This window comes from Plecotus auritus, assembly GCF_963455305.1.
Source record: "Plecotus auritus genome assembly, chromosome: 9".
NCBI lineage: Eukaryota > Metazoa > Chordata > Mammalia > Chiroptera > Vespertilionidae > Plecotus > Plecotus auritus.
The window spans coordinates 113,195,332-113,210,466 of NC_137783.1; the positions used below are offsets into that span (position 1 = coordinate 113,195,332).

The 15,135-nt window shown below is 36.4% G+C and overlaps 2 protein-coding genes across 2 annotated transcripts; both read right to left on the reverse strand.

Annotated features, from left to right (window-relative positions):
- Positions 1-1,612: 1,612 nt before the first annotated feature.
- LOC308233369 (olfactory receptor 52K2-like) lies at positions 1,613-2,557 on the reverse strand (the record flags this gene model as incomplete). Its single annotated transcript, XM_080640294.1, has 1 exon — positions 1,613-2,557. One exon carries the CDS (start codon positions 2,555-2,557, stop codon positions 1,613-1,615), a length of 945 nt encoding a protein of 314 aa, XP_080496420.1.
- A 7,582-nt stretch (positions 2,558-10,139) lies between these two features.
- LOC308233381 (olfactory receptor 52K2-like) lies at positions 10,140-11,084 on the reverse strand (the record flags this gene model as incomplete). The annotated part of the gene is made up of 1 exon (XM_080640313.1): positions 10,140-11,084. One exon carries the CDS (start codon positions 11,082-11,084, stop codon positions 10,140-10,142), a length of 945 nt encoding a protein of 314 aa, XP_080496439.1.
- Between the last annotated feature and the right edge of the window lie 4,051 nt (positions 11,085-15,135).

Sequence of the window (15,135 nt, forward strand, 5' to 3'; positions counted from 1 at the left end):
ACACAGTGATGTATGTGGATTATTTCTTAATATAACTGAAAAAAAATAACATGCTGCATTTATCCTCAAAATTAATACTAGTTGTCTGAGAAAGTTTGGAAAAGAAAACTTATAATAGGTTTGTGTTCTGGTGAAGGGTGTAGTTAGTTCTCCTGTTTTACAAAAAGAATCTATTCCCCTGGAGTTCTAGGAGAGCTTTGACAATCCCCAAGGGGCAGTTTGTCACTCTACTGCTTCTCAGAAGGGAGAATAAAGTTTTTCATACATTGTTCCTATATGTGTTTCCTTATGAACATTCTGAATTGAGAACTTTATCTTACAGTTATTTCAGTAAAAATTTTAGACTTGGAGAACAAAAATATGTTTGTGGTTTTGTGTTTACTTTTATGTAAATATTTGGAATGTGAATTACACAATTTTAATAAAACCATAGCTTTCATTATATCTAATTTGAGCTTTCAACTTCATGTTACAGAATGCTTCTTTAAAGATATTTTAATAAAAAGCATTATAAAAATATACAGATTTGTATGTCAATTTATACTTCATGTATTTATCATATTTATTTTTTAAAAAACTTCTTAATTGTCTGAATGACTAAATGGTATTTTAAATGTCTGATACCTTTGTCCAAAATTTTATCTATTAGAAACTGTCAGCCATCCATGTTAAGAGTTCATAAGAAGTAATTTAAAATTTTATATTACTATGGTGTCTTTGTGTACCATATTTCTAAGTATTCAGTATTAAGTTGATACTTCTTAAAACCTTTTAAAAAAGTGACTTTATTGAAGAATATTCTTATTGGATGGGAAAGTTTATGTAGATTTCCATCTGACCACTATAACTTTCCATTTATTTTCCTTTTCTTTTGTTTTATATTTTTTCCAAACTAAGATTTATTAAGGTATATGCTATTATTAAGACAACACATTTCCTAAAGTTTAGCTGTGGCACATACTAAGTTATATAAAACCTCTACGTTACTTAACAAAATCAAGGACTTCGTTACAAGCTAAAATATTTTTAAATACCAGAGAATATTTGATAAGCTAAGTCTCAATCATAGTCCCAATTTCTTTAAAATAAAAAGAGATTTAAAATTTTCAAATACATACTTTGCCCATGATTATTATTCTACTTTTAGTTCCTAGATTATTAACTGTTACAAGCAAGAAAAAATGCTGTCTCTCTATAAATTTGTACTGACACCTACCTATATATCAGTTACTCAAGGTCAACATACGTATCTTAGCCAATAAATAATAGAATGAGCAAGTACTTGCCATTAAAATATATACATATACAGATATATATGTATACATATATACATATATTTATACACCTTGAACTTGATTCTAGATACTGGGCAGACATGAATTAAGAAGTGACCCTATATTGAATATAGACATGTTTCTCACAAAACAGCACACAATTGCCAGGACTACTTTATTTCATATATTAACCATACTTTTTAAAATGAATATGACACATGTTTACCTGAAAAGTTTCTACCTTCTCAGGTAATAGAGATTTACTTGAATATAAACAAGATCATAGTTCCATGGTAACACCTGTCTTGCCGGTTAATTTTAAAAAAAATCTTACAAACTCAAACATACGTATTTGTGAAGACTTTAAGAATCTTCTCTCGGATATTTTTGGTTTTAACGCCATAGATGATAGGGTTCATCATTGGAGGAATCAGAAGATAAATGTTGGCTATAAAGATGTGGATGTGTGGAGCTATGTTATGACCAAATCTGTGGGTGATAAAGGAGAAAAAGGCAGGTATATAAAACACTAAGATGACCCAAACATGTGAGCCACATGTGCTCAAGGTCCTGAGCCTGGCCTCCTTTGATGGGAGACGAAACACAGCATGAAAAATGAGAATGTAAGAGCAGATTATCATTATGAAGTCCAGCCCACCAGTAAGGAATGCAAGAATTAAGCCATATAATCTGTGGACCCTGGTACTAGCACAGGCCAGTTTGATCAGGGCCATAAATTCACAGTAGGTGTGGGCAATGATGTTGGTTTTGCAATAGGGAAGCCTCATCAGTAAGAAAGGATGTGGAGTCAGCAGGATAACGCCACGTAGGACAATGGCCAGACCCAGAGCCATGATTATTCCATGTGTCAGGATGGTGGAATGCCTCAGAGGGTTGCAGATGGCCACATATCGGTCAAAGGCCATAGCCAATAGGAATCCTGACTCCATGGTGGACAAAGAGTGGATAAAAAATATCTGGATGAGGCAAGCTTTAAAGTTGATTTCTCTGTCATCAAACCAGAAGAGACTGAGAATCTTGGGAGCCACAGTGGTGCAAAGCATCAGGTCATTCACAGAGAGCATGCAGAGGAAGAGATACATGGGTTCATGAAGACTGGGGTATGTCTTGATGATGACTACAAGGACACAGTTCCCCATCACAGCCAGTAGATAGACCAGGCAAAAAGGGATGGAGATCCAGACATGAGCAGCCTGCAGCCCTGGGATTCCAAGGAGGAGGAAAGTAGCTGGGTGGACATTGGTTCTATTTGGAAATAACATTTCAGAGTCGCTAAACCTGCTCTAGCCTAAGTGTTGTCAAATTATTTTCAGTAGATCGAGCATAACATATATTCTCTGTTTATACCTAAAATACTTGATACCTATTTTGACAATCAGTGGTAGGAAATTTTGCGCCTGTTTCAAGTATGTGGTGAAGAGATGTGGAATTAGCCAGTAATATTTGCTTTAAACTCAAAATCTAAAAGATAAAAGAGAGAGTAGATTCTGCCATTGGGAAAAGAAAGAACAGGTCATATATCTCATTTCTGCTCCACTATATAAATACCACCTAATAAGTGCTGGAAATATAGCATGTGCTTATTTAAATGGCTTATAATTTTATTAAACATATAAATGAATAAGAACAAAAGAGGCTGATTTTCAAATGAGAATTAGAAACTTATTGCTCTGATTATGTCTCCAAAACATATTTTCACCTATGAGGCCCATTTATTTCACTTCATTAGAAAATTATTTATATATAAGCCCATCATAATAAAAAGCACATTGCTATTTTAGATTAAAAACACTTATTAAACCTAGTATAAGTCAATTTAGGTGAATATGATCAGATTGATTATCAAAGACAAATTTGAATATTTGGACCATTTAAAGAGAGCATGACTTTTAGTTTTACTTGATCTTTATGTTACTATCACTTTATAAAGTATAAACTAAGCATCTAGCCATATTTCCCAGACACATCTCCATAGTGGTGTCCTAACGTGCACTATCTCAGTATGACTAATTCCATTCATCATTATTCTATGTCTTAAATATCTTTACATCGCCAAAATATTTTGTTCAGCTGTTTATACTATGTAAGTCCATAAAAAGTTACTGAATGGCTACCTTTCTTTTACCCACCATATGTTGTATACCCTGTAAATGGCCTACAATGTAGCCACTAAAATATTCAAGGCTGGCACTGCAAGAGAAGTTTCTGAGCCTGCTTCAGCCCTATGGCTGGAGTCCATTTGTTGCTCATTATCTAATATGCTGCATAGAGTGTCAAATATTTTTAATTCCTCTCCTGTTTTTCTTTCCAGTAGAAAGGCTGCTGTCTCATGTAGTCCTGCTACCTCTTCATCTGGCTGGTCTTTTTGCCTGGGTGGCACTCATCTCACAGAAGGCTGTCAGACAAATCAGCTGCCTCCCACTTCCTCCTCCAGTGCCTACGGGTCTTTCAAGAGGTTTATACAAAATGAATGCCTCATGTGAATGGCTGTCAGTGATCATAAATGAGAGTACCTTTCTTTGTTCCTCTCTAGAGGGTTCTCGCTGATTGGGCAGATGACATCTTTTGAGGGTTTTGCAGTCACCAGAGGGCTAGCCTCAGGAACCAATAATTAAAAAGTCCCTGGGCAGGCATTAGGGTCATAATGGTGATTATTTACTTGTACTTTGGTGAGAGTAAACATATATTGATTATATAGGCAAAAAGTTCTCTTTGCAGCATGAAACTGATTTAGCTTTCCATAGTCCCACATTTTCAACAGTAGAATTATGAGTCAGTATGGTTTAGAGCAGTGATTTTTAACATTTTTCATCTCATGTCACACATAAACGAATGACAAAAACATATTTTTTGCTGACCTGACCAAAAATAGGTATGATTTTGATTGATTTACAAAAAAATAAAATGAAATAAAAATAATTACTTACCCTTTATGATCCAAAGTGATTAAAAAAAAATCAAGTATCTCTACTTATACATAAGGATATCAGGTACCAAAAAATCAACAAATCAGACACAACCTTCTTCTGCGATGTGACCAATAAGAGACAACTTTATGATATGACCTATGTATTTATGGTTCAAGACAGGGTATTCACACCACAGGGCTATTGTTGTGTTGGTTCTTGTCATGTTTTTATTTGACATTCTTAAGGAAAAGAGATCAGTTTCCTGACTAAATAGTCAGGTATTGCATATTTTAAAGATTCTTGCAGCACACTGGTTGGAAATTGCTGGTTTAGAGTAATGCTAATAAAATATTATCCATGCAATACCTGCCTCAAAATCAGCTGATTGATCATATTTCCACCCAGATATTTTCTCAAATTTCATATTTCTAGATATTGCCTATTATATCAATTATCTGATATTATTTTCTTATCTTTAAAAGGAGGATAATAACATCTATTTTTTCAGGAGTATTTTGATACTAAAATTAAAAATACATAGAACAAATTTTCCCATATACTCTGTGGCAAATAAAAAGACATTTTGTACATTTTATTTTTGTGTTGTTTTTTAATATTGCCTTTCAATTGTAAGCTTAAGATTTCCATTTTAAAATGGACATGAAGTATGAAAAAACAATGTCAAGCAATATAACTAAATCCTCTGTAAATCTTTAAAGAATTTGTGAAATTAGCACTGACAATCATTGATGACTAACGAGGGAAATGGTGTACTAGACATGAATCAAGCAGAAAGTATAATGAATTATTTGTCCCCTTTTCTACCTCATATTTTATCACTAGTCTTTTCTGACCAATCTCCAGTTATAGACTTCCCTGGACCTTTAACAGTATCACTTATTTTGCATGTAATGTTTATATTAACCCATCCAGATATCTTCACTAATGCTCACAGGTAAATGATCTGTCCAAATCAAACAAAGAGGAATTGAGGATGTCTCAAAGAAAACATTTAGTTTTGAGGGATTTAATGTCAAATTGAAAAAACCTTACAATACTACATAATATTTTTTATTACAGAAACTGAGTTTTCCTTATCAAAACAAATGTCTCTGTTTCCTTTTTCTCAGTTAGTATAAGGTAAAGAAACTTATCTGATGTGTAAAGTTTAAATGAAGCATAGTCTCATTAATGTCAGAGGTTTATTTCATAGAAAGTCAAATTATAAGACAAATATGTTAACTATCAGGAATTCCATATCCTATTACATCTCTTCTTTTTTACACATTTAAATAAATAGATATAAATATATTGATATGTAGATAAAGACATATGTGAACATATATTTACATATAGCTAAGATCATTAAAATAGCCTAAAATCCCTTAAATGAAAGGCTCTTAATCTTCTGTTGATGTGGGGAACTAAATGGCTAAGGCTTCTACATGAACAAAGTTTCTTTTGCTCTTAACTCCAATATTAGCATCTTTAGATCTTTAGGTATATGATGAACCTCATGCTGTGGAGGAACACCTAGTTTCAGGTTTGGCTTTGTCACTTATTACAAGTGTAGTATATTTTTTCTCTTTTTAAATTGATTTTTAGAAGGGGGGGAGAGAGAGAGAGAGGGAGAGAGAGAGAGAGAGAGAGAGTTTTGTTGTTTCATAAATACCTTCACAGTGACATTCAATTTTTATTTTTTTTTAAATTTTTAAATTACAGTTGATATTCGGTATTATATTAGTTTTAGGTGTATAGCATAGTGGTTAGATATTTATATAACTTATGAAGTGATCCAGTAAGTCTATTACCCACCTGGCACCATACATAGCTATTAAAGTTGTATTGACTATTTTCCCTGTGCTGTATTTTACATCCTGATGATTAGTGTGTAACTGCCTACTTATACTTCTTAATCCCTTTGAAATAAGTGGGAAATTATTGACACAGACAGAGCTCACTGTGCTGAGTGTCCTGACAGGCTTAGTCTGACCACACAAAAGGAGCAGAGTCTCCATCACGGTGTTAAACCTGCTACCTACTTTTCTTCCTCCCCAGAGGAACAAATTGAGATTTGCAGTTGATACTTCAAAGTATATAATGAGAAATTTTGGAATTTTATTTGAGAGTTAAATTTCTTCTTCTTTTCTAAAAAATGAAAACTGTGTCCTGCCTGTGTGGCTCAGTAGTTGAGTGAAGACCCATGAACCAAAAGGTCACTGGTGCCATTCCTGATCAGGGCACTTGATCCCCAGTAGGGGGTGTGCAAGAGACAGCCAATTGATGTTGCTTCTCTCTCATAGATGTTTCGATCTCCCTATCCATCTCCCTTACTCTGTCTCTAAAAATCAATAAAAACATATTCTAAAAAATTGAAACCTGCTCTTTTAACATCTACTTAAAGATATAATGAACAACATAAACTGATGAACAAAAAAATAGATCCTGAGACATAGAATCATAGAACAGACTGTCAAACATGAGGGAAGAAGGCAGGGAAGGGTAGATGGGGGGAGAAAGGTGTTGAAGGGGTAAGAGATCTATGCATATAAGCATAACCAATGGACACAGACAATGCTGGGGCGGGGAGGGGGGGGTTGGGTGAAGGCTATGGCTGGGGGGTGGGGCAGGCTGGGAGAAAACAATGGGGGGAAAGGGGACATATGTAATACTTTCAACAATCCTATCTAATAAAAGAGTAATATGCAAATTGACCATCACTCCAACACACAAGATGGCTGCCCCCATGTGGTCAAAGATGGCTGCCCCCATGTGGACACAAGATGGCCACCAAAAGATGGCCAGCAGGGGAGGGCAATTGGGGGGACCAGGCCTGCAGGGGAGGGCAGTTAGGGGTGACCAGGTTGGCAGAGGAGGGCAGTTAGGGGCAATCAGGCTGGCAGGGGAGCAGTTAGGCATCAGGCTGGCAGGTGAGTGGTTAGGGGGTGATCCGGCTGGCAGGCAGAAGCAGTTAGGAGCAATCAGGAAGGCAAGCAGGCGAGCAGTTGGGAGCCAGCAGTCCTGGATTGTGAGAGGAATCCCAGATTGGAAAGGGTGCAGGCTGGGCTGAGGGACACCCTCCCCCTGCACGAATTTCATGCACTGGGACTCTAGTAAAGAATAATAAAGAAAAGATATGCTGGCTCCCTTTTGGAGCCATACAGAAAAAGGTATATCTACTTCTTATCATGGTCCTTTAAATATGTGAAGACATCAATAAATGTCCTTAGGCTATGCTGTATTTTTTTTTTTTTTAAGGGATATAGATGTCTATACCCCTAATCATCTCATTTTCCTTGATATTTTCCAATTTTTTCACGTTCTTAAAAGAAGGGTGCTTCAGACAGGGAAGCAATTTACATTCCTGTGATTCTGACTTGAGATATGTCGCTTCACAAAAATCGTAGAGACTTTCTCCAAAGTTTATTATCATATCGGAAGTCTTTGTGATATACCTATGGTAAATATTTCCAACTGTCTTATCCTAGAACATAGTTGCTGAATGATGTCCCCTTAATTATGAGAGATAGGTATAAAACTGGTAAACATTAAACTGCTTTATAAGGGTGATTCTAAAAAGCCACAATGCTTTTAATAGAAAATACAGGTTATAATAATAGAGAAAAACATTGTCATTTACATCTGAGAGCTAATTTTTAATTGCATCTTGAGTTTCATGGTCTACATACTGGAGAAAATAAAATCAAGACAAGAATTTGTCAATAAACTGCAACTCAAAATAGGCATTGTTGTGTGCCTAGAAGATACCACCTCCCATCCCTCAGAGCCGTAATTATTTGTAATCCATATTAGACTTACAGATAGACTAAAAGGGACCTTACACTTAATGCATACATGCAATAGCACAGTTAAATTTCTTAACAACATCATTTCTGAGTCTAATCAGAAATCAGGTACTAACGTCAGAACTATTTCTAGAATTATTTTTCTTAATCCCAGAAGCTATCTAATGTAGTCTTAATCCAAATACACATAGAAAAGTCAAATGTCTAGTCACCCAGAGAACATGACATTTCAACTACTTCAGCTAACTCCATGGGTGTTTTTCTGTTTGTTTGTTTGCTATTGAATTATTCAGACTCATATTTGTAATTTAATGCTTTCATTGTATTATCATAAATTTCCACATGAACACACTTTTTTTAAAAAAGCTTAATTTCAAAACATATTTAGCATTCTCTTATTAACTTTACTCTCTCTATTTTCAATAATAAAAACAATAAGAGTAGCCAATATTTATGAGGTGTTTACTATGAATCAGATATTATGATTAGTGCTATAATTGTATCAGTGGTTCCTAACAGAGTTGATGAACTTTAAGGAGCGTTTAGAAATTTCTTGGTGTGGTTTTGTTATTGTCACAATTTGGGAAGCACTATTAAATTTAGTAAGTATAAACCAGAGAGAATCTTCCTGCAACACATAAGATAATTCCTCCATACTTTCAACCCTCCACAAATATTCTGTATCTGAGAGAAATTTCAGATATGCAATTGAACATTGTGTAGTTAAGAAATACTTTATATTATACTAAGGGAAATAAGCCAGTCAGAGAAAGATAAAAACCATATGATTTCACTCATATGTGGAATCTAATGAACAAACTGAACTAACAAGCAAAATAGAGACAGATTCATAGAGAGTGGGCTGACAGCTTTGAGGGATGGGCAGGCAGAGGGAATGGAGGGATTGAGCAACAAAAGGGGGAAATAAGAGAGAGAACTAATGAATACAAACAAGAGTGAGGTGATTGTGGTGGAGAGGGGAGTGGATGGAGGTGGAAGAGGGACTAAGGGGATAAATGGTGGTAGAAAAAATAAAATAAATACTATAATGTTCTGAATGTATAATTTTACCTGGCTTTGTATTTATTGTTCTGAATGTAGCTTTTTAAACTTTGCTATACTAGTTATCATAAATTATCTTTACATGGTTTTAAAATGAAAACATGAACTTGATATTCTAGAAAATTAACTATCATGTATGTAAATTGAATATTGTACATTGTTGTGTTAAGACAAATAACAAGTTTTTCAACATTTTTAAATAGGAAAAAATTCCTTTTTAAGAAAAATGACATCACCAAATGCAATATTTTTCATGGCATTTGAGTAATTGATAAAATATACCAGGATTAACTGGCATTTATAACGTTCACATTCACATTTATTCTATGCGTAAGTACAAGGACCTGACTACTTTATTATATCATCTAGTGTTGTCATGCACAATATATATATTGCTACTTTTATATTATTATTTGGGTACTTATGTTTTTTTAAAAACTTACTATTATTTTATTTAGGAGGGTAAAAAAAGACATTAGAAAACTTTGTTGCATAAAGGAGGAATTATATTTTATTATGTTCAGAATGATTAATGTATATTATTTTATTTAAGACTCAAGTTCACAACCATGGATTATGGATTATTATCTTTGTATTATATATGAACCTTAATCTAAATCTCATATCTCAAACTACATAAAGTTTTCAAATATTTTTTAACAGAAAAATTTCATAACCCAAAGTTAGGCAATCAATTTCTTATATATGACACAAAAAGCATGATCCACTCATGAAAGAAAATTAGATAAATTAGACTTCATTAAAATTAAAATTATTTCAATATAAAGTTACTTATGGCTTAATAAGTCCCAAATACTATACTAAATACAAGGTTAGGGAAGATAAATAATAATTATAAGTTTTGCTCTAATTTTTTCTTCTTCTTCTGTATCTTCTGTAATTGCTACTGCTCACTGAAGTCAATATACTTACCAATCTTTGCTATCCAATATTAATCCAAAATTTAGATGAAAAGTATTATACTTCAAGGCAATGTTGATTCATTTTCAACATTTCCTGTTTAATAAAACTCTCATCTTTCTTGGGGAATCACAAACCTTGCAAAGTCAAACACATTTGACTGCTAACAATTTAAAGAATCCCTCCCTGATTCTTTTGGTTTTAATACCATAAATAATAGGATTCATCATAGGTGGAATGAGAAGGTATATATTGGCTATAAAAATGTGGATATGTGGAGCAATGTGGTGACCAAATCTATGAGTGAGAAAAGAGAAAAAGGCTGGTGTGTAAAACACCAAGATGACCCATACATGGGAGACACAGGTACTTAAGGTCTTCAGGCGAGCAGCTTTGGATGAAAGATTAAAGACAGTGAAGAGAATAAGGATATAGGAACAAATGATCAATATGAAATCCAACCCCCCTGTCAGGAATGCCACAATTAGGCTGTAGGCTCTCCGAATCTTGGTCTCAGTGCAAACCAGCTTTATCAGGGCCATAAACTCACAATAAGTATGGGAGATGACATTAGTTTTGCAATAGGAAAGCCACCTCAGTAGGAAGGGGTGTGGACTGAGGAGGACAGCTCCTCTGAAGACAATGAACATACCCAAGCCTACAATCACTATAGGTGTTAAGATAGTGGAATGTTTCAGTGGGTGGCAGATAGCTACATATCTGTCAAAAGCCATGGCCAAGATAAACCCAGATTCCATAGTAGACAGAGAATGGATAAGATACATTTGTGTGAGGCAGGCTTCAAAGTAGATCTCTCTGTCATTGAACCAGAAGAGACTGAGTATCTTGGGAAGTGTAGAAGAAGTAAGCATCAGATCAGCCACTGAGAGCATGCATAGAAAGAAGTACATAGGTTCATGCAGTTTGTGGTCTGTCTTGACAATTAATACAAGGGCAACATTTCCCATCAGTGACAGTAGGTAGACCAGGCAGAAAGGAATGGAAATCCATTTGTGGACAGCCTCCAACCCTGGAATTCCAAGCAGTAGGAAGATGGTTGGTTGAAGACTGGTCCTGTTATAACCTGCCATCATCCAAGCAATGGATATTCCATGATCCTGTCCAAATTAAACATCACAAAGATTTTAAATATATAAAGACCAACTTTTTTATTGATATGGCTGGGGATAGATGTTAACATTCAATAACATGCAACTGGCTATTGAATAATTTCTTCAGTAATAAATTGTCTCAATGCATCAATACATAGGGCTCTGCTTTTATGGATAAGAAAAGTAGTAGAAAGAAATTCTCTATACCTCTTTTTCCCTTGCTTCTCTCTTTCTCTCTCTTTTTCAGAAAGTATTATCCAGTTGGCTAAATACATTTTATCAATATTACATAGTTTTTAGAGGTAGTGTCAATATATTCCTGAATACCAAGATAGAATTTCCTACCATCTTAAACAGTCAAAAAAGTAAAAGCCCAATCATCATGAATGAGATCAACAATTTGTATATTTAACTCCTGCTACTACCTCTCAAAGATTGCGCTTATAGTTATAAGGAGAAAGGAGATGTTGGGAATACTAGAGAAAAATTGGTTCAATAAAGAAGTGAGGACAAAACTGATCTTATGTTGGAAGATTGAGTTAATAAAGGAAAGAGCCTTATCTTCATAAAATCAGCCAAACCGAATGGTAAGAAATCACTTTGCAAAGATAACCCAACATAGAAAATGACTAAGTCTGGGAAGTGCAGGTGTTCAGGTTACTAGATATTTGTCCTCTTTTTAAAATGAGCAATTAAATTCTTCCAAAGGTACATAATATATTCTTCAGTCACACAATGCACTTGATGCTGATTTTTGCTTCCTAAGTAAACTTAAACACAACTCTTGGCTCAAGACAGCAGGTTATCCGACGTGTGTCTTGGGATATATTGTTTTGGAAAGGTATCCTAACAATCCTAAATTTTAAATTGCTAAATCATTGCTTTGGTTTAAATATTTGTATATAATAAGCTTATATAATATTAGGCATCCTTTGAATCTGAATAGAATAAAATTTAATAAAAACAAATATGGTTTTGAGCAAATGTAGTTCAGGACTAAATTCTAAGGCTAGCTTAACAAAAATTATGAACAACATATACATCTAAGCTTAAATATCAAATTAATCTTCTACCTTACTTTTTGTCAAGTCAAGAAGTTGTGCCATCTTTCAGACAACCACAAAGACTAAATCTTCACTGCTGTGACTGGACCTAGGACCTCCAGCCTAGGATCCACCATTCCCTTATCATGGAAGCACTGAATTGTCCCTTCTCACCTTATTCACAGCTCCTCTGTCTATAATCTGGTTATCTTACCTCCACAACTAAATGGTGTCACTACTCAGCCTGAGGCTCAACATAATACTGAATTTAATTATAACAGGTCCCATTACAATTCTTATCCTGGGGGAGCAGAGGCCTACAAGGAATATCCTATGCTATTTTATTGTAGGCAGTTTCACTAATCTCAGTCTCAAAAGGCACAATTTGGAAGGACTCAGTCTTACAGTGTCCATGCCACTTGAATTATGAGCTTAGACATCAATAGGAGATAGTCTCTGGACTCCAGGTCTTGTGAGATAATTGGTTTATTGTACCCAGGGGTTTAAGAACTAAATGCTTTCTTATAGAGCTAGTAGTGGAGAATATTTTGGAGCAACAAACTTATGAATAATCACAGTGATTATATTAATCTTTACATGCCTCTAGATATTCTTAAATAATTCACCTGAACCAGTTTTAGTTCTGATAATCAACTAAAGCTCCAGGATATTTTATAGTATGTTTCTACTCTTGAATTCCCCTGAAATTTATTTGTTTGATTGAATACAGTGTATGAATTATCCCCATGTATAAAAGCATTATTATTTGTGTTTTAGTTGGGATGCTATACAATGATCCTATCTAATAAAAGAGTAACATGCAAATTAACCATCACTCTGCTACACCCACCAGCCACGCCCACCAGCCAATCAGGAGCGAATATGCAAATAAACCCAACCAAGATGGCTACGGCCACAGAGAGCAGGAGGGAGGCTTGGGTTTCCCTGGCAATGGAGGAAGCCAAGCTTTCCGCCTGCCCTTGCCGGCCTAGGCCTCCATTCAAGGCTACAAAGTTTCAATGATAGAAGATACATAAACCCAAACAGAAATGGCGGCAGCTACGGAGCTGGAAAGAGCAGGAGGCTAGGGTTGCCCCCGGTGATGGAGGAAGCCAAGCTTTCTGCACACCCTGGCCTGCCCAGGCCTCTGCTTAAGGCTACAAAGTTTCAATTATAGAAGATACATAAATCCCCCCAAAAATGGCTGCTGCCAAGGAGCAAGCAGAAGGCTTGGCTCTGCTCCAGGTTACAAAGTTGCAATTGTAGAAGATAAATAAACCCCAGATACCAGGGCCTCCACTTGGGTCACCAGGGGGCATGGCTGGCCTGCAAACCACCACAGGCCCCTCGCCCAGGCTGCCCCATGCCCCAAGGGAACCCCCACCCTGATCCGGGACACCCTTCAGGGCAAACCAGCTGGCCCCCACCCGTGCACCAGGCCTCTGTCCTATCTAATAAAAGAGTAATATGCAGATTGACCATCACTCCAACACACAAGATGGCTGCCCCCATGTGGTCAAAGATCCTGCCCCTATGTGGACACAAGATGGCCACCACAAGATGGCCAGCAAGGGAGGGCAGTTGGGAGGGACCAGGCCTGCAAGGGAGGGCAGTTGTGGGCGATCAGGCCAGCAGGTGAGGGCAGTTGAGAGGGACCAGGCCTGCAAGGGAGGGCAGTTAGGAGGGATCCAGGCCTGCAGGGGAGAGCAGATGGGGGGGACCCAGGCCTGCAGGGGAGAGCAGTTGGGGAGGACCAGGCCTGCAGGGGAGGGCAATTAGGGGTTAGCAGACCTGCAGGGGAGGGCAGGTAGGGGCAAACATGCTGGCAGGGGAGCAGTTAGGCATCAATCAGGCTGGCAGAGGAGTGGTTAGGGGGTGCTCAGGCTGGCAGGCAGAAGCAGTTAGGGGTAATCAGGAAGGCAGGCAGGCGAGCAGGTGGGAGCCAGCAGTCCTGGATTGTGAGAGGGATGTCCGACTGCCTGTTTAAGCCCGATCCCACCAGGCCCCAGATTGGAGAGGGTGCAGGCTGGGCTGAGGGACACCCCCCTTCCCTCTGCACGAAATTCGTGCACCGGGCCTCTAGTTGGATATATTTTGCTGCACATATGTTCCTTCTCATTCTCTTCTGCTCTGTATTTCAGGAAAAGTGAACATTACAGGCTATGCTTCTCAGGATCATAGATCATCTCTCTTTAGACAGAGTTTGTTTAATGTCCTAGGACAATTCTATTTCTCCATTTCTTCAACTGCATCTATTTCATGGCTCCAGATATTGCCAGAGGATTCTTCCAGGGTTTCAGCTTCTAGTGAGAGACTCATATTTCTGAGCTGTGATTAAACTAGTGGTGCTTCTGTGTGTTGCTGGCTAGAGTTGTTGTGGATTTTTGTGGTTTCTAATTTCTGGGAGTCCTCACTGTCAAATGTTGGGTTTATCTTAAGTTCTATAATTTGTGTAAATAATTAACTGTATTAAAGATGCTCTGTTTTAAATAATATTTCCTGGTTTGATTCTGACTAACACAGAGGCCACTCATAATAATATAGGGCTAGTTACCTCAGAGATTCATTCAATTGAAGAAATGATAGAGTGTTGTCCTCCTAGTTATCTCTTTAAAAATATTAGAAAGGGAATAATCAAAAGATACCAACAACCTCAACAGAAAAAAATGTCATATATGAAAAACTCACAACTACTTTGTGATAAACGATGAAATACTGAAAGCTTTTCCTCTATGGTCAGGAGCAAGACAAGAATGCCCACTTTTACTATTTGTATTCAACATAATATTGAAAATCCTAGCCAGAGAAATTAGACAAGAAATAAAAGGCATCCATATTGGAAAAGTAAAATTATCTGTTTGCAACTAAAATAACCTTATAAATAAAAAACTATAAAGATTTCTCTCTCTCTCTCTGTCAGACACACACACACACACACACACACACACACACACACGACCTAATAAATAAATTATCAAATTACAGGA